General features: G+C 46.7%; 1 protein-coding gene and 2 long non-coding RNA genes across 22 annotated transcripts in view; 1 reads left to right on the plus strand and 2 right to left on the minus strand.

Moving 5' to 3' along the window:
• Positions 1-944: 944 nt before the first annotated feature.
• LOC111093048 lies at positions 945-15,777 on the minus strand. The gene is made up of 4 exons (XR_005380617.1): positions 15,716-15,777; positions 11,974-12,126; positions 4,895-4,936; positions 945-4,202 (listed from the first exon to the last, which is right to left on the minus strand). It is a non-coding gene; the product is annotated as an uncharacterized LOC111093048 (long non-coding RNA).
• A 341-nt stretch (positions 15,778-16,118) lies between these two features.
• Positions 16,119-17,556, minus strand: LOC119866590. Its single transcript, XR_005380618.1, has 2 exons — positions 17,455-17,556; positions 16,119-16,675 (listed from the first exon to the last, which is right to left on the minus strand). It is a non-coding gene; the product is annotated as an uncharacterized LOC119866590 (long non-coding RNA).
• Positions 16,516-17,624, plus strand: part of TCF7L2 (transcription factor 7 like 2) — a 197,252-nt gene continuing 196,143 nt past the window's right edge. For all 20 annotated transcript variants that reach the window (XM_038578812.1, XM_038578817.1, XM_038578821.1 and 17 more), the window contains exons 1-3: positions 16,516-16,723; positions 17,027-17,093; positions 17,366-17,490. In XM_038578812.1, the coding sequence (XP_038434740.1) occupies positions 16,535-16,723; positions 17,027-17,093; positions 17,366-17,490 (381 nt within the window). In that variant the 5' untranslated portion in view covers positions 16,516-16,534. The remainder of the gene's footprint in view (positions 16,724-17,026; positions 17,094-17,365; positions 17,491-17,624) is intronic.

Here is a 17,624-nt window from a genome sequence, read left to right on the forward strand (position 1 = left end):
AGAAGGCTCAGTTCAGTATGGAGAACTCTTTTCAAAAATAGCATTCAGCAGTTTTCTCTTTCTTTTCTCAATAGAGTTGATGGCCTTAGGGAATAATAATAATAATAATAATAATAATAATAATAATAATAATAAAGGCCTGAGCCCTGGGAATAAGTAGCATGCTTCTTTAGGAGGGTACATGGGACATGCTCACTCCACCCCCTTGGCTTCACCTCCAGAATAGATCGCCAGCCTTGGGTTCCCTCCTCAGAGCCATTCCTATGTCAGAGAGGAAACATTTCCTTAATAAAGGCCACCCCCAGCTGCTTCCAGAGAAAGCAAGCCTGAAGTCCACAGTGTGGGCACTTTATCTTGAGGAAATTAAGTAGAGCAGAGTTAAATAGAGCCTGGAGTTGCCAGGGGCCCCTTGGCTTTGGTATGGAGAGAACAGTCCCCTTTGGTTCCAGCACCTTCTATGAGCCGTGATCATAGGACTCAGCCCTCCTGAGTCCTTTGTCTCTGAAGGGGTCAGGTCTTTCCTGTTGAGTTCCCAGTGGGAGCTTCTAGCTTTGGAGCGTAGAGCACAGTTAACTCAGTTTTCCCTCATGCTGCTCATAGGAGCCCTAATTCCCTTTAAATGCCTGTATTTGGCCTGCAACAAGGATTGGACTATTTCCCTGCCCCATTCATGGTCAGGCCACCCTGGAGGCCCGCCTCCCAATAGTCTGTGATCTTCTTCCAGGCTCCTTCTGTTGGCTCAGAGAATACCGTTTGGTCTTGCACCACTCAACTGCCCTCCTTACAAGGTCCAGTAAAGGTTCCTTCCTGCCTCCAGCCTGGTCATCACAGAAGCTCACCTTGCTGTCCCTCCATCAAATCAAAAACACACACCAATGCTGTTAGAGATTCTTGGTACATTTTATTTATTTATTTAAAAATCTTTATTCAACTTTTAGCCATCATCTACGGGCACTACCAAACTTTTTTTAAAAAGTCATCTCTACCCCAACATGGGGGCTTGAACTCACGACCCCAAGATCAAGAGTCCAATGGTTTACCAAATGACCCAGTCAGGAGTCCTTCTCTTCATGTTTAAAGTATTCTCAGAAAAATCTCACTCAGTGTTTCCTTACTTTTTAAAAATACATCAAGAGTTAAGAACCCACATTTGCATTTCAATTCTGTGCCTTTGACCCCTTATTCTTGTAATCTTCCCTTTATTTAGGAAAAGGCTATCTGCCACCCAGGAAGACTTCCTTTGAGAAGAAAGTACTAGGTAGAGAAGCATCATCTGAGTATTTCAGGGTTTTTGCTGGAGGGATTGGGAAGTAAGCTGGTGAAAGAAAGTGGAGAAAAAAATACCAGGAAAAATGAAAGAGTAAGGCCCCTTTCCCTACAAGGTCTAGACTCCATCTCTTATGGAAGTTGTGATCGGCTTGTCTGGGACGAGAGCCATCAATGTTGTAGGTGAATTTTGGAGGGTGGGACTTCCTGGGGAGGGTGGGATATTCTAATTTGAGGTGGTCGGGGCCAGGAAGAACCAGGTAAGGAGCTCTAATCCCCAAAGACAGTCCTAAGACACAAGGAGTCTAAGATACAAGGGTCTTGGGCTGGGCTTGTTTATGTTAAAGGTTTATGTTCTGGACCAGCTTCATAAGTCTCCAAAGGAAAAAAGACCCTGGAATTGAGGTAGAGGCTGCTATTCCTTTACTGACCACCTTCCCCAGTCTAAGAATTGGTAGCTGGGTGTTAGTTATGTGATTGATGATTGATGGGAAGAACTAGTGAGGCCAGCAAAGCAGAATAGTTAGGATGCGATGAGCTACCACAAATCATTCATATTTATCATTTCTCCTGTTACTGATATTTTAGCTGCTCCAAGCATTTTTGAGCCAATCCAAGTGACTGGACAATGGATCTTTGCCACCACTGACTTGGCTGGAATGTAGGCTCTTACTTGGCACAGGGATCTGCAACTCACAAATGATCCAGGTTTCAGGCTCTCTCTTTGAACCTCCAGCTGGCAAAGGACTAACTCTTGCGAGTATGCGCTACATCTTCCTGCCCAGACTCTGGAGGACAAGCATCAAGCCCCAGCCTTAGATGCAAATCTGAGTGGACTTTGCCTCTAAAGGGAAATCTATGGAGACATGGTGGTGGAGGCAGGAGGCATAGGTGGATCTGGACAGATCACACACTAGACTAGGAGCTCTGAGAAAATTACCACCTGAGTCCTGAGTTCAAATTTTAAATTCTTAGATTAAGCACAATGCCCTGGCACATGGGAATATACTTAGTGATTCTTTATTGGATTGAAAGGAACTATCTAATGAAGATATTAGCAATTATGAACATATGTTCTGTAGGATTATGAAGCTGGGAAATAATTTTTAAATTAATTGGATTTTACATACGATAGACAAAGAAATAGGCCCAGTAACTCTAAATGGGAATAATAAAATGAAAATGCTTTTAGAAGGTAACATAGGAGGATATCTTTATGACCTTGGGAGAGGTCAAGATTTCTTAAACAGCACACACACAAAAGTAATACTCATATAAGTTAAAAGCTTCTGTCCATCCAAATGTACCATTATGAGAATGAAAAACAAGCCACAGATAGGCAGAAGATATTTACAAAACCTGTGTTTGACAATGGTCTTATATCTACAATATGTAAAGAATTCTTACAAATCAACAAGAAAAGACATGCCATTTTTTAAAATGGGTAAGTCTTAAACAAGCATCTTACTAAAGAAGACATCTAAATCATCAATAAGCATGTGAAAAGATGAGTTATGAGGGAAATGCAAATTCAAACCATAAAAGGGAGGAAATTGACAATACCAAGTGATGCAGATGGATCTTTTTGTGCATTCTCAAATATATTGTTTCAACAAATTTGGAGAAATTTGGTACTGTCTATTAAAGTTGAACAGATGTATACCCTGATGTCACAGAAATGTTACCCTTAGGTGTATACCTAGTAGAGAGGCATTCATATATTAACAAAAAACATGTACAAGAATATTTATAGTACTCCTCCTTATCTTGGCTAGCAACAACCTAAAAGTTCATATTCATTGTATATGTATATGTTTACAATATATGATGAATAAACTTAGATTGATTACATATCACAAATTTGTTTTCCACTGTAGATGGGGTGCTTGGCTGGCTCAGATGTGGAATGTGTAACTCTTGATCTCAGGGTTGTGAGTTCAAGTCCATGTTGGGTGTAGAGATTACTTAAAAATGAAATCTTAAAAAAAATAAATGTGTTTTCCATTGTATACAGTAAAATATTGTACAGTAATGAAAAAGAATTGTGGCTACAATGTTGTTTGTGTGAGAGAGAGAGGGGGGGAGAGAGAGAAAGAGGGTAAGCTTTATTTAAACTCTCAAACTCTTATAAGTTTGCATAAAGTCCTTTTCCCTACCTCAGAGATGGCAGAAACTTTAATGAGAGATCCACCCCCCTGCACAATACAGTGAATTTAATGTCTGGGCTCCTCCCTTCGGGGGAGAGGAGGTCATACTACACACTTTTGTAGATACCTCAAAGATTGTTTAGCACGTGGGTACAGAAAGGATTTTGTCCAATTTCATGCTGGCTTAGGATACTAAAGGCATTAAAAAAATGGACAGGGAGGTAGTCTGGGACAGATGGGCAGACCATAGGTGTGGGCTCAAGTCCTTGTCAACAAAGGTAGTTGATCCTGGGTGGCTTCTGGGGTGGCTGAGGGCAGCCTGAGTGCTCAGGCTGGGTGGATGCTGCTCTGGAAGTGTCCATCTACCCTGTCCACTAGCTCTTTGTTCTGGAACCATAGCTGGATCTCCTCTGACCCTCCTTCATGGAGTCACTGGTGTGGACGATGCTCTTGCTGAGGTGGATGCTGACATCCTCATGATGGTGCTGGGGGCAGCCTCAGCTGAGTCACCACATTGGCCCCACCACATTGGCCCCACCACATTGGGGCCTTCCCAGACCATGGCCACCATGGGCTCAGATAGCAGATGAGGGCTGGATAGAAGGGCTTCCTCTTGTAGGTCACCGTGGTGGTCCATTCCCAGGTCCAGAAGGACCCCCTGGAGTTGGGGCTAGCAAGCAGGCTCTGGCCATGACCCTCAGGCGTGTACCAAGAGGGCGTCCATGTCCCTGATCCCAGGCTGCTGGCTGAGTACCGAATGCTCCTGCTTCATTGTTGAATCTCATGCACCTGTTAAACAAAAGAAGCCAGAAACAAAAGAGTGCATACTATATGATTCCACTTCTAGGACATACAAGAGGCAAAGCTAATCTAGAATCATAAAAACAAGACTAGTGGTTGCTTTTGAGGTAGGATTGCCAGATAAAATACAGCCCACCCAGCTAAATTTGAATTTCAGATTAAAAGCAAATAATTTTTTAAAGATTATGTTTATTTATTTGTGAGAGAGAGACAGTGAGAGAGAGACAGAGCATGAGCTGGGAGGTGGGGATGGAGGGGGAGAGGGAGATACAGACTCCCTGCTGAGCAGGGAGCCAGACATGGGGCTCAATCCCAGGACTCTGGGATCATGACCTGAGCTGAAGGCAGCCGCTTAACCTACTGAGCCACCCAGGTTCCCCCAAAGGAAATAATCTTTTATTTTAAGTATGTCCTAGGCACTATTTTTATTGGCTAAATCTGGCAACCCTCCATTGGAGGATGTTGACTTGGAGGGCACATGTGGATGGCTTCTGTGGTTTTGATAATATCCTATTATCCTAATCTAGATGGTAGTTACATGGGTGTATCTATTAGTAAGAATTCAGCAAGGTGAATTTTATGATTTGTGTACTTTACTTTATGAATGTTGTCCTTCAACAGAAAGTTTTAAAAGTTTTACTGGAATAATTTATGAAAGGAGTCCTGGGTTCAAATCATACCATTTCTAGTCCAATTTTTCCAAGTCTTGGTTTCTTCTTCATCTGTAAAACAGAAATCATATTTTTAAAGATTTTATTATTTATCCAACAGAGAGTGAGAGAGAGTGAGCACAAGCAGGCAGAGTAGCAGGCAAAAGGAGAGGGAGAAGTGGGCTCCTCGCTGGGCAGGGTTCCTGAAGCGGGACTCATCCCAGGACCTTGGGACCATGACCTGGGCTGAAGGCAGACGCCCAACCAACCGAGCCACCCAGGTGCCCTAGAAATCATTTTAACAAGACCTATCCTACTACCTGCCCTTTGTGCAAGAGGAAGCGGAAGTGCTGAGAGGTGAGATACCTCGTTCCAGGCAACCCAGCTGGTGAGTGGCTCTGCCAGGTTCACACCCATCATTCTAGAACCCACGTGGTTCACCTCCTCATCCTCCTGCTTGCCTGTCGCAAAGGGCTCCTAAAACCGTAAAAGGCTCAATAAATGTCAGACTTGACTTATAATTCTTTAGGGCAGGAAATTTTAATAAGAAGTTCAGAGAGGACTGTTGACCATTGAACAACATGGGTCCACTTAGTTGTGAATCTTTTTTTTACAGTACAGGACTGTAAATGTATTTTCTTTTCCTTATAGCTTTCTTTCTTTTTTTTTAAGCTTTATTTATTGAGGGGTGCCTGGGTGGCTCAGCCAGTTAAGCGTCTGCCTTCAGTTCACGTTATCATCCTGGGGTCCTGGGATCCAGCCTGGCAATGGGCTCCCTGCTCAGAAGGGAGGCTGCCTCTGCTTTTCCCTCTCCCTCTGCCCCCTACTCACCGCCACCCCCATCCCCCACCCCCACCCCCGCTCTTGATCTCAATCTCTCTCTCAGATAAATCAAGAACACAAACATGTGTGAGCGTGAGTGGTCTGGGGAGGAGGAACAGAGGGAGAAGGAGAGAGAAATTCTAAGCAGACTCTGCACTGAGCCCAGAGTGGTCGTGGGTCTCAAATTCATGACCCTAAGATCATGACCTGAGCCAAAACCAAGAGTCCGACAATTAACTAACTGACTGCACCACCCAGGCACCTCTCCTTATAGCTTTCTTAATAACATTTTCTTTTTTCTAGCTTACTTTATTGTAAGAATACAGTATACAATACATATAACGTACAAAATATGTGTTAACTGACTTTATGTTATCAGTAAGGCTTCTGGTCAATAGGCTATTAGTAGTTAGTTTGGGGGGAACCAAAAGTTAAACGTGCATTTTCTATTGGGCGTGGGAGGTCAGTGCCCCTTACCCCTTGCATTGTTCAAGGGTCAACTGTATATGCAAAAAAAATTGTTTTAGATTTTTATTTATTGAAAGAGAGAGAGTGTGTGTATGACCAGGCAAAGAGGCAGAGGCAGAGAGAAGAGAAGGAGACTCCCTGCTGACTATGAAGCCCAATGCAGGGCTTGATTCCAAGATCCTAAGATGATCTGAGCTAAAGTCAGCTGCTTAACAAACTGAGCCACCCAAGTGCCCTGTATTTGCACAATATTTAGTGTGAGCAGGTGAGAAAGCCTTGAAGCTAGCTTGGGATTCTCAGAGGGGTCTCTAACACCATTCTCTAAGAAATGGAAGACCTAGCAGAGCCTCTGATCTGAAAGAGATGCTCCAGTCCAGAGTAGCCAGTAACAGCCTTGACTGTACCGAACACCTGAAGTCCTTTCACCTGGAATTCCTCCTCTTCCCTTTTGACCTGGCTTCCTCCTTTCTTTCTTCTCTAGGCACACCACTTCTGGGGGGCCACCTCTCCATGGCCTCCCTTCTGAAAGCAAGAGCCTGGGGTGAGAGGGTGGCAGGCCTCCCTGATCCAGGGGCGGTGCTCTAGCTTAATTAGTGTTTACAAAGGGCTGCGTGTTATTAAATCACCAGACAATGGAGATGGCCTTGGGGGGTTTCTGAAATCTGTCCTGCTGCCCTTCCTTAATGGGTGGTAGGGATTTGCTTGAAGGGACAGAGAGAGGAGGGTGACTGGGGACACTCTTATGGAGGGGCTGCCCCTCCCGATGGATAGCACCACAGAGAGATCCTAAAAAGTCTTCCCTGCAATTGTCCAGCTTATCTTTGGTTTGAAAGCCACCATTCAGGGATCCTTGGGTGGTTCAGTGGTTTAGCACCTGCCTTCCGCCCGGGGCGTGGTCCTGGGCTCCCTGCCTGGGGCCTGCTTTTCCCTCTGCCTGTGTCTCTGCCTCTCTCTCTGTCTCTGTGTGTGTCTCTCATGAATGAATAAATAAAATCTTAAAAAAAAAAAAAAAAAAGCAAGCCACCATTCCATTGTTTTGACTGCAAGTGTTTCTTCTCTGTACAATCCAGCTATCTTTGATTAAGAGGGATAGAATAACACTTAGAGCTGAGGCGTCCTGAGCCCTCTTATGGTGCCAGTTCGGTGCTGAATCCAGGCATTTGATCTCCATCTGGACATAGGGGGTAGGAAGCAAAATCTGCCCTTGACTGAAGGCCTCTGTGATCAAGGCAATTTGACATTTTACTTCATGGGATCCTAGTAATAACATGCAGATGTAGGTCTTATGTCCCCACTTTCTAGTTGAGTAAAGAGAGTCAGGACAATTTTTAGGTGGGCCCCAGGGCTCACATTTAGACATGGCGGAGCCAAGATTTGAACCCTTCTGGAAAAACCAAGATGTCCTCTTGTGAGGGGCATAGTTTTTTTTTTTTTTTTTTTTATTATTTATTTATGATAGTCATACAGAGAGAGAGAGAGAGAGAGAGAGAGAGGTAGAGACATAGGCAGAGGGAGAAGCAGGCTCCATGCACCGGGAGCCTGACGTGGGATTCGATCCCGGGTCTCCAGGATCGCGCCCTGGGCCAAAGGCAGGCGCCAAACCGCTGCACCACCCAGGGATCCCGGGCATAGTTTTCACCAGAGAGTAGAAGTGCCCTGGTGTAGAGAAACTCCCCAGGCCATTCTGAGCCAGCCCCTGGTTAACTAGAGGAAGGCAGAGACGCTCAGAGAATTGACTTACTAAAATGATTGAGTTGATCATATTCCTTCCAGAGAGGGAGTTTGGTATAGAGCAGTGGTTCTCTACTGGGGGTGATTTTGCTCCATACCTTCCACCCTCAGGGGACATATGGCAATTTCTGGAGACATTTTATACTGTTAAAACTGAGTAGGCAGTGCCAATGTCAACTAGTGGATAACAACCAGAGATGCTGTTCAATATCCAACAACATACAGGACAGTGCCATACAACAAATAATTATTCAGTCCGATACATCATCAGAGCCCAGGGTGACAACCCCTGGCACTGTTTTGGGGTCGGGAGTATAAGGAATGGGATAAGTTGAGGAGAGAGCCCTGGACATCCCAGAAGCATAAGTGTGCGTGTGCGTGTGCGTGTGTGTGTGTGTGTAGGCTTGAGGACAAATGTTATCCACTTCACAGTGTAGCTGAGGGCTGGGTGTGAGTTCTACATTAAAGGAGACTATTTATATTTTTGCCAAGATCCTCTTTATAACCCCAATATATCACAGAAAAATCGTGAGGCTAATTCTGTTGTTGGGTTGACCCAGGAGCCAGTGGCAAAAAAAGACCTGGACTTGGGAATCAGGAAACTTGAATTCCAGTCTTGGCCTGGCTATCACCAGCCATAGGATGCTTGGTCAGCCTGCACCTCTTGGACTCTCAGTTTCCTTACCTGTCAAGTGGGTTAATTATATTTGTCCTCTCTACCTCACAAGGTGTTGTGAGCAGCAAGTAAGACAATATATGAGAAAGGGTTGTAGAAAGACCGTCCCCTTTAACGAACAGAGGATGCCACCACTATGAAACCTGCAGGCAGGTCTCTGAGCACCTTTTGGGTGAATGGGGTTATTTATTTATTTATTTATTTATTTATTTATTTATTTATCTGGGGGGAGTGCGCATGCATGTGCTTGCAAGGGGGGAGGAGCAGAAGGAGAGGGAAAGAGAATCTCTAGCAGACTTTTTTTTAAGATTTATTTATTTATTTATTTATTTATTTATTTATTTATTTATGATAGACATAGCGAGAGAGAGAGAGAGAGAGAGAGAGAGAGGCAGAGACACAGGAGGAAGGAGAAGCAGGCTCCATGCCGGGAGCCCGACGTGGGACTCGATCCCGGGACTCCAAGATCGCGCCCTGGGGCAAAGGCAGGTGCTAAACCTCTGAGCCACCCAGGGATCCCCTCTAGCAGACTTTTTGATGAGCACAGAGCCCAATGTGGACCCCGATATCATGACCTGAGCTGAAATCAAGAGTCCGACACTCAACCACCTGAGCCACCCAGGCACACCCAGATGAGGTTAATAATTAATTTTCAAATTAAAGGCATGAAATGGAGTCTTTTATCATACATGTGCTTTGACATAGTCTCTTTGAGAGTAAATTTGACAAGCAGAGGTTCAAAGTGATATATTAGATGCAATGTCAGCAACAACTACCTTGAAATATCCCCGGTTTGAGGGGGTTAGAATGCATACAAGAGAGAAGGAGAAGGAAAGTCAAGGCATTTACTTCTGAAAAGCGGGGGGGAAAAAAAAGCATTACCTTCCTTTGTGATTGTGCAAATAACCTGTGCCCAGTTGTCAAAACCAAACAAAACCAGATAGCATAAAAAAAGCATAAGAATGAAAGTCAAAATTCCATGTCTAGAAAAGAAAGTGCTGTTGACATTTTGGAGCACATCCTTTCAAGTATTTTTAATGAGCAATTTCACTTTTAAAAAAAGAACTCTACAGTACATGTTGTTTTTTAGCCAGCAAAAAAAAAAAAAAAAAAAAAAAAAACATGAACAGCCAGATCACATTAGAAAGATGCTTCTCTTACAGAAGGGTAGGCAAGGTTCCTCCAAAGAACAAAAGGCTGAAAGTCACTGACAGCAGATCCTTCCCTAAGAAATGCCCATCAGGCTTCTAGATAGTCAGCACCTTGGCTGTTGGCAGTGGGGGCGGGTGGCAGGGCCTTGCAGAGCTAGGAAGGTCTTACAGGCATATATAGGCACCATCACTCAGAAGGCTTCCTGCCCCCATGAACGCCCGCAGGAAAGAGAAGGGAGAGTGGGTGGGGCCCCTGCTGGCTCTTCCCTGGGTTTCTCCCAGGACTTGGGTTTCTCCAGGAGCAGAGCCCTCGGCTGGGTAGGAGCAAGAAATGTTTATGCCTGTGCTACCAACAGACGTCAAGAACCCGGACCATCGCTAGAAAGCGTGGGAGAATCAGTGTCCAGGGTACACACACATAGAGAAAGACTATGTTTCTAAGCCAGGGGTTGCTAGGAGGGGCACCTGTGCTTCTTATGGGGTTTTGAGGTCATTATAACCTCTCACTCTTGGCATCCTGGAACCTTTAAGAAATAACGATTAATGCCTTCCCTCCTGCTCTAGGTATTTACAGTGTGCCCTCAGGCTACCAAGAAACGGAGTTTGCTCAAGATGACAGTCAACCGGAAAACCTCTCTCTGGCTGAACCTTGTGCTGCAGGCTGTCGTCTATACTGCAATCCAAACTCACTCTGGACCATGGAACTCATCATTTATCCTTCTTCCTTTTCCCTGTTCAAATGAAAGTTTCATTAGGAAACGTAATCCATGAATATCATTGGAATTTACAGAAACAACTGGGGTTTTGTAAGGGAGAAGGAAAGGGAGCCGATTCCAGTCCAGTCTCAAGGGATTCGATCAACGGAGATTTAGTCCTTCCTCAAGGACACACTAGGGCTCGAAGCTGTTTGTAGATTCCTGGGGGGAGGTTGGGGTACCAAGCCTGAAGTCTTCACACTCTGGATCTGGAAGTCTCCCTGGATCCTTCACCTCCTTTATCCCATGATGCTCTTGGCCAGAAGCAGGTGTGCCAGCCTACACCTAGATAAGTTACAAGGGGAACAATGGTATTGTCCTTTCCTGAAATTTCACCTGCTCTGTCCCTTGAACAGATGTAAACCACCTTGTGAGATTGCTGCATGCTGGCTGACATTGTCTTTGCCTCAGTTTAAAGTGCCCACGTTTTTGTGGAAGGTGCTTGGATATGCGTGACATTTCCGAACATAACAATGGGCTTGGGCCAGCAAGGATGCTTTGTAAGAAAGGATAGGGTCACTGAAGCTATTTAAAAAAGAGAGAGAGAAAGAAAAGAAAACCTCAGGCATTTTAATATGTTAAATACAGACCCAATTATTAATTCTAAGGACTTCTACAAATCAACCTAGATGAAACTTTTTTCACCTTTTTCTGCCTTTCCCCCTCCTTCTCAGAAACATTTAGACCTACCCTATGGCAACGACTATCGGGAAGTCTCTATCCTGTATATCAGGGTAGCACAAATAATTCAGCATAAAGCAGCCCAGTTCCTGTAGCCTGGCATTAGGATAAGTATATCTTAAGAAAGTTCTTATGCAGACTTGGCTTCAGGCAATAAAACGTCATAGACGTATAACTGTAGCAAGCGAAATTTCTAGGGAGCAAATTAGGCTGAAAACATCTTCTAGAGACGGCTAGAAAGGAATCGTACACCACCCCAAAATAAGGCAAGTTATGCAGTAAATGTTTCATTTATTGGCCTTCTTCCATTACTATTAGGGTTAAAAGACATCTTGTCAATAAGAAAGGTATATTTATGGAGGACTGATGTCTTTCGAAAGGCTGCTCCTGTCACAAATGCCTATAGCGGTAGTGATCAGCTTATGAAGGCAGATGATGAAACTCTGTACAAATGCATACATCTCCCCATTAACCCTTGGATCATCAGGCATTATTGTCACTTTATTACCCAAACCTGTCATTAGCTGAAGCAAGGTGATCAAGCCAGGCGCTGCAGAAAAATGCCAGAACAGGAATAGTGTTCCTCAGGGTTTCAAGAGGAGGGTATGTGCCTTTCCATGTCCCTTGACAGGATCATTGGGGAAAAATAAAAGGATGCCTGTGAAGTGGCCCTTTTGTGCCTACCCCTTCCTCCTGCTAAAATTGAAAACTCTCAGAGGTGTCCAATTTTGAGTGTTCCTATGTTGGCTAAGGGAGTAGCTTTCCTCAAGGTCCAAATAAGGAACCATCACCCACGCAGAACAAAAAGCAAACAGAAAATCTCACAGTGGAAGCAGGACTTTGGCTTCAAAACATTTCCCCATTTTATAGCTTCCTTATGTTTTCAGATTCTTTTTTTGGCTTCCCTCAGTCAGCACGCTCCCTGCATAGATAAGTCCAACACAGTGGGTAACAGATCATCCATCTTGGAACCCGGATCTTTAAGGAAAAAAAAAAAAAATCACATGGAACACATATACACACCGCATACATGTACAAGTCACCGTCCAGGGTCATTTAGTGGAATCTGGCTGAGTGATTGGGGGAGCTGCGGGTGCTTGTCAACATGTATTCTCCACCTCTGATGAATCTGAGCAGACTATCCTTGTCTTTCCCAAATTCCAAAGCCAAACTTCCAACATGCTTTGTCCCCTGCTGGTGTGCTGGTGAACTTCTTAGCATAGGTGGGGTGTGGGCTAAAACTATGGAATCATGAGCCCCTTGAGTGTTGAAGAAGGACCCAGGGACATACCAGTCCAACCACCTCATCTGCCAGGTGAGACAGTTCTAAGAGGACACAGGTAACAGTTGGCCAATTTCCGCCATCCCCCCCATCAAGCACATTCCCATATGTTGGAGGGTACCCCCATTCCACCGTGGCTCCCGCATGTGGAACCAACGCCTGAAGAATGATTTATATTAGCTGAAATCTCCTTTTCGCACCCCCCCCCCCCCCCCCCCCCCCCGGCAGCAGGGATGGAGAAGGAAATATCCCTGGGAAAGGTGACCTGTTCACTTTATTTTCAAGGTAAAATGCAGACTACCAATATCGACACGTGCCCATAGGGATTTAATAGAGGGACAGCTGGAAGGGAGGAGAAAGCAGAGGAGTGAAGATGCAGAAGTACAGCAGGTGAGGAGAAGCAGGAAGAGACAGAGGCTGAGGCATAGTCTCCTTAGAGTTCAGGACCTACCTGGGCTGGCCCCCCGGAATGGGCACCAAAGGAAGAGGTCACAGCTTTTGCCCTTCCCTGCCTGCCTCCCAATATGCAAAAACCCCTTGGCTCAGGCCAAAGTCAGAAGGGGTCTGGTTCCCTCCTGGTGTTCTTCGAACCCCTTGCTATCTGGGCAAAACTCATGGTCCTGTAAACCAGGAGTCATCAGTATCTGGAGAGAGAAGTTGCCTCAGCACCTGGACACAAGCCAACTGTTGTTTAAGATTTCACACCAAATCTATAAAATACATGTCCGCGTTGTGAGCCAACCTGACTTTTAAAAAAATGTATTGTATTACCCTGATTTTTTGCTAACTGCAATCCCACATCCTCTCCCTCCCCCACCTCCCATCCGGGCATCACCTGAAGCCCTTTCAGAGGCTTGGGGGTCATCGACCCTCTGAGATCTCGCGGCTCTCCCCAAGCCTTTTAATGGCACGAAGCAATGAAATTAGATGTGGCACGTGTGCTATCATAGAATAACTTTTAATTGCATAATTAAGTCAGAGATTTAAAGAAGGAAAGATTCAAGAGTTTCCTTTGAATGAGAAATATTAAGGATATGCCAAAATGGATGAGGTTACTAATCATTGGAAGAAAGCCCTTGGTATTTACATATGCTAAAAAATGCAGGCCAGGACATTAAAAACAATAAGTTCATGCCTTAAAATTTCCACTCCGTGTATTTATGAGCTTTTATTATCCAGGTAGTCCTATGGAGGACATAGAAGACCTCATTAGCCAACTTAATTCAGATCAGGGTTAGATTAAAAAAAAAATACCACCGCACAGGACAAAGAAATTGCCATAAAATTGAGTTACTATATGAATGTGTTCCAGTTTAAGTAAATAAGCCCTTAACACAGGCTTTAGGAAAGTCTACGCTGTACACAGACAGACTCAGGCACACTAGGTATGCAGGTGACAATTAGCAAGTGTGAAAAGCTATGGTCATTCGCTAAATGTGTAAATCTAAAGGCAACCAAGTGAAAAGACCTACGAAAAGGAAACTGTTAAATCCATTTGTACATGGATTTAACAGTGAAGCATTTCATTCTTCATGTTTTTACTCGGTGTCTTGAAATAATCCCCTTTCTGTCTCCACTCTCCCTCTTAGAAACTGTGCCCGCCTTATTTATTTATGAAGTCTGAAGGTTAGTCCTACCTGCTGAGACTAATTAGCCCTGTGCTTTGTATCCTATGCAATCCTGTCTGATTAAATGTACACATTTGTTTTACTTCTTTTCTGGCTCCTTCTCACTGTACTTCTGATTTTTCTGATTAATATTAAAGTTGGGAGTTACAGTGATTCTCCTCCGTAGGCCCCCCTCCCATATTATTTTGCCTGCATCTTCACTCTTTAGTGTGCTAATGTGGTTGTGAATTTTTCCCAGTGCAGGGGAATTCACTGGCCTTGTCAATCTTGGTATCATTATTTTTAGTAGTCTTCTTTCTGAGACCTTAGCCTATAAAACAGTTTTGCTGAAACCCAAACTCTCTAAATATTACATGGTAAATTTGCTTTCTTTTAGAAATCTTAGGTACTGATGGGCCAGTTGGAATGTATGTGAGTTTTTTTTTTAGGGATTGGCGGGATAATTTAGTACATCACGCGCTGTTCCTAACTGATAATTTGCTAACTCCTATTGATTTCTTTTCTTTTCTTTTTTTTGGTCCTCCTTTTCATGTTGTAGTTTCTGGTCCACTTCTCATTGGATATTTGCAAGAAAATGAGTGTTCCTGCTCCATCACCCAGGAAGACTATGTTTTGGGAGTCAGGCCTTTTCTTCTTTAACATAATTCTGTTCCCCATTTTGTAGCAAATCTGCTCCCCAGGCGAGTGCCTAAAAACAACAATACCTGCCTCAAACCCCAGGCTTTCCACCTCCTCCCTGAGCTCTTTCAGCATCAGCTTGGTTAGCAATTTCCTGCCAGAGCCATCTACATCTTGATTATTTGGCCAGTCTTTTGGGGATTTCATTTCACACCCCCTTGGAGAAAGACTCCAGTACCACTGATCCCCAGGGGTTGGTGAACTTTCAGTTTTATTTTCCCTGGCGGTGTTAACGCCCAAACTTTTCACCTCCAAAGGCAGAAAGGACTTTGAATCCTAGCTCATTTCCTACCACCTCCAACGTCAGTTACCAAAGGAAAAAAAAAAAAAAAAAAAAAAAAAAAAAACCCAACCACCACACTTTACATCGAAAAAGAACCACGTAATTTTCCTTAAGGATATTTTTAATGCCCCTGACACACACTACAGTTATTTGATCGTCTTTTTGGATACAATGTCATCTTGGTATATTTATTCTGGTGAGATTTAGATTTAACGAAATGACTTGCTATTAATAAACAAAAAGGGGAGGGGAGACCTCGTGGGCTAATAGTTTCTTTCACTGCAGATGACCAGGAACTTTGCCCAGCTCCCCACTTCCCCAAGCTCTCTGAAAAGTGGAGGGTTGATCTTTCTTTTTGACCACTTCTGTTAGATCCCCGCCCAGCCCAGGGGTGGCTGATTTCACTGCTGGATTAACCACTAAGCACCCCCTCCCGTCCCCCCACCCCCACCTCCACCCCCATCCCTTCCCCACAGTACTCTCCTCCTCCTCCTCCCACCCCCCCTTCCTTAAGACTTATTTCTAATATTTCCAAAGTGCACTTTTTCTGGGCCTCTCCCCATCCCCGCCCCCCAAGTGGGCTTTCCTTCCGCCTTCCTCGGCTCGGATTCCTGCCTCGGTCGCCACCCCCTTCCCCTCCTCTCCCCCTCCGCATTGTCCTTCCCCAGCCGCCCCCTCCCGGAGCGAGCCCCGTACCCTCGCCGACTCGCGGGCTCGCACCCACTCAGCGCAGGCCTCTCCCCCTGCACACTCCTCCCTCCGACTCCCTCCCCCTCCCTCCTCCTCCTCTCCCCTCCCCTCCCTCTCCCTCTCCCGGCGCCCGAAAGGATCATTGTTGGCCGCCCCCGCCCCGCCCACCCCGGCTGTTTATTTATGCACACGTCACCCGGCCGGCCCCGCCCCCCGGCATCTCATTAAGCGAGTGTGTTCCTCTCGCCCTGTCAATAATCTCCGCTCCCAGACTACTCCGTTCCTCCGGATTTCGATCCCCCTTTTTCTATCTGTCAATCAGCGCCGCCTTTGAACTGAAAAGCTCCCAGTCTAACTTCAACTCACTCAAATCCGAGCGGCACGAGCTCCTCCTGTATCTTCGGCTTCCCCCCCCTTGCTCTTTATATCTGACTTCTTGTTGTTGTTGGTGTGTTTTTTTTTTTTTTACCCCCCTTTTTTATTTATTATTTTTTTGCACATTGATCGGATCCTTGGGAACGAGAGAAAAAAGAAACCCAAACTCACGCGTGCAGAAGATCTCCCCCCCTTTTCCCCTCCCCTTCTCCCTCTTTCCCCTCCCCAGAAGAAAAAGACCCCAAAGCAGGAGGAAAAAAAAAAAAAAAGTTCACCTTGGACTCGTCTTTTTCTTGCAACGTTTTTTTTTTTTTTTTTTTTTTTTTGGGGGGGGGAGGGAAGCAAAACTTTTTCGGGGGTATTATTATTATCATTATTTTTTTTTTTTTTTGGCTTTTCTTCCTCCCTTCATTTTTCTTCCAAAATTGCTGCTCGTGGGTGAAAAAAAAAATGCCGCAGCTGAACGGCGGTGGAGGAGATGACCTAGGCGCCAACGACGAACTGATTTCCTTCAAAGACGAGGGCGAGCAGGAGGAGAAGAGCTCCGAAAACTCCTCGGCGGAGAGGGATTTAGCTGATGTCAAATCGTCTCTAGTCAATGAATCAGAAACGAATCAAAACAGCTCCTCCGATTCCGAGGTAGGAGAAGCCCCTCGGGCTGGCGGGGTCCGGAGCCCGCTCCCCGGGCCGGGCGGCGCGGAGCCGGGAGGGCAGGCGGCGGGGCCGGGGGCGCCGCGGGGCCGGGCGGGCGGCGGGGGCGCGCCGGGCCGGGCCGGGCACCGCCGCGCAAACTTGTAACCCTGTTTTCTCTGCCCCCCCCACCCCCACCCCCACCCCCACCCCCGGACCCCCCACCCCTGCGCTCCTCTGTCTCCCCCTTCTCCCCCACCCCTCTGCGTGGCGTTTGCCCCTCGCCCTCCCCACCTCCACCCCTCCGGGAAGGCGGAAAGACGGCCTCCGCCTCGCTCCGAAAGTTTCCGAGATAAATCCCGGGAAAGTTTGGAAGAAGGTGAGTACGCCCCGCGCGCCCCGCAGCCGCCCCCGCAGCCGCCCCCCGCGCGCCCCGCGCCCCCCGCCAGCCCCGCGCGCCCCGCCCGCCCCGCGCCAGCCCCGCGCGCCCCGCGCCCCGCTCGGCCCGGCCCGGCCCGGCCCGGCCCGGCCCGGCCCCGCGCAGGCCCTGCCGGGGCGCCCGGCGACTCCGGGCACTTTCTAAAAAGTTTCTCCTCGCTCTCTCCCGCCCGGCGCGGCCGCCGCCGTCCCCTCGCCGCCCCGCCATGTTAGCGGCCAAGAGGCAAGATGGAGGGCTCTTCAAGGGGCCCCCGTACCCCGGCTACCCCTTCATCATGATCCCCGACCTGACGAGCCCCTACCTCCCCAACGGATCGCTCTCGCCCACCGCCCGAACCGTAAGTGCCTCCGCGCGCGGCCCCCGCCCGGCCCCGCATGCGGCCCCTGCCCTGCCCGGCCCGGCCCGGCCCGGCCCTGCCCCTCCCCCTCCCCCTCCCCCGCCCCCCGCCCTCGCTCCCTCCCCGCCCCCCGC

The sequence above is a fragment of the Canis lupus genome, chromosome 28 (assembly GCF_011100685.1).
Source record: "Canis lupus familiaris isolate Mischka breed German Shepherd chromosome 28, alternate assembly UU_Cfam_GSD_1.0, whole genome shotgun sequence".
In the NCBI taxonomy this organism is placed as follows: Eukaryota; Metazoa; Chordata; class Mammalia; order Carnivora; family Canidae; genus Canis; species Canis lupus.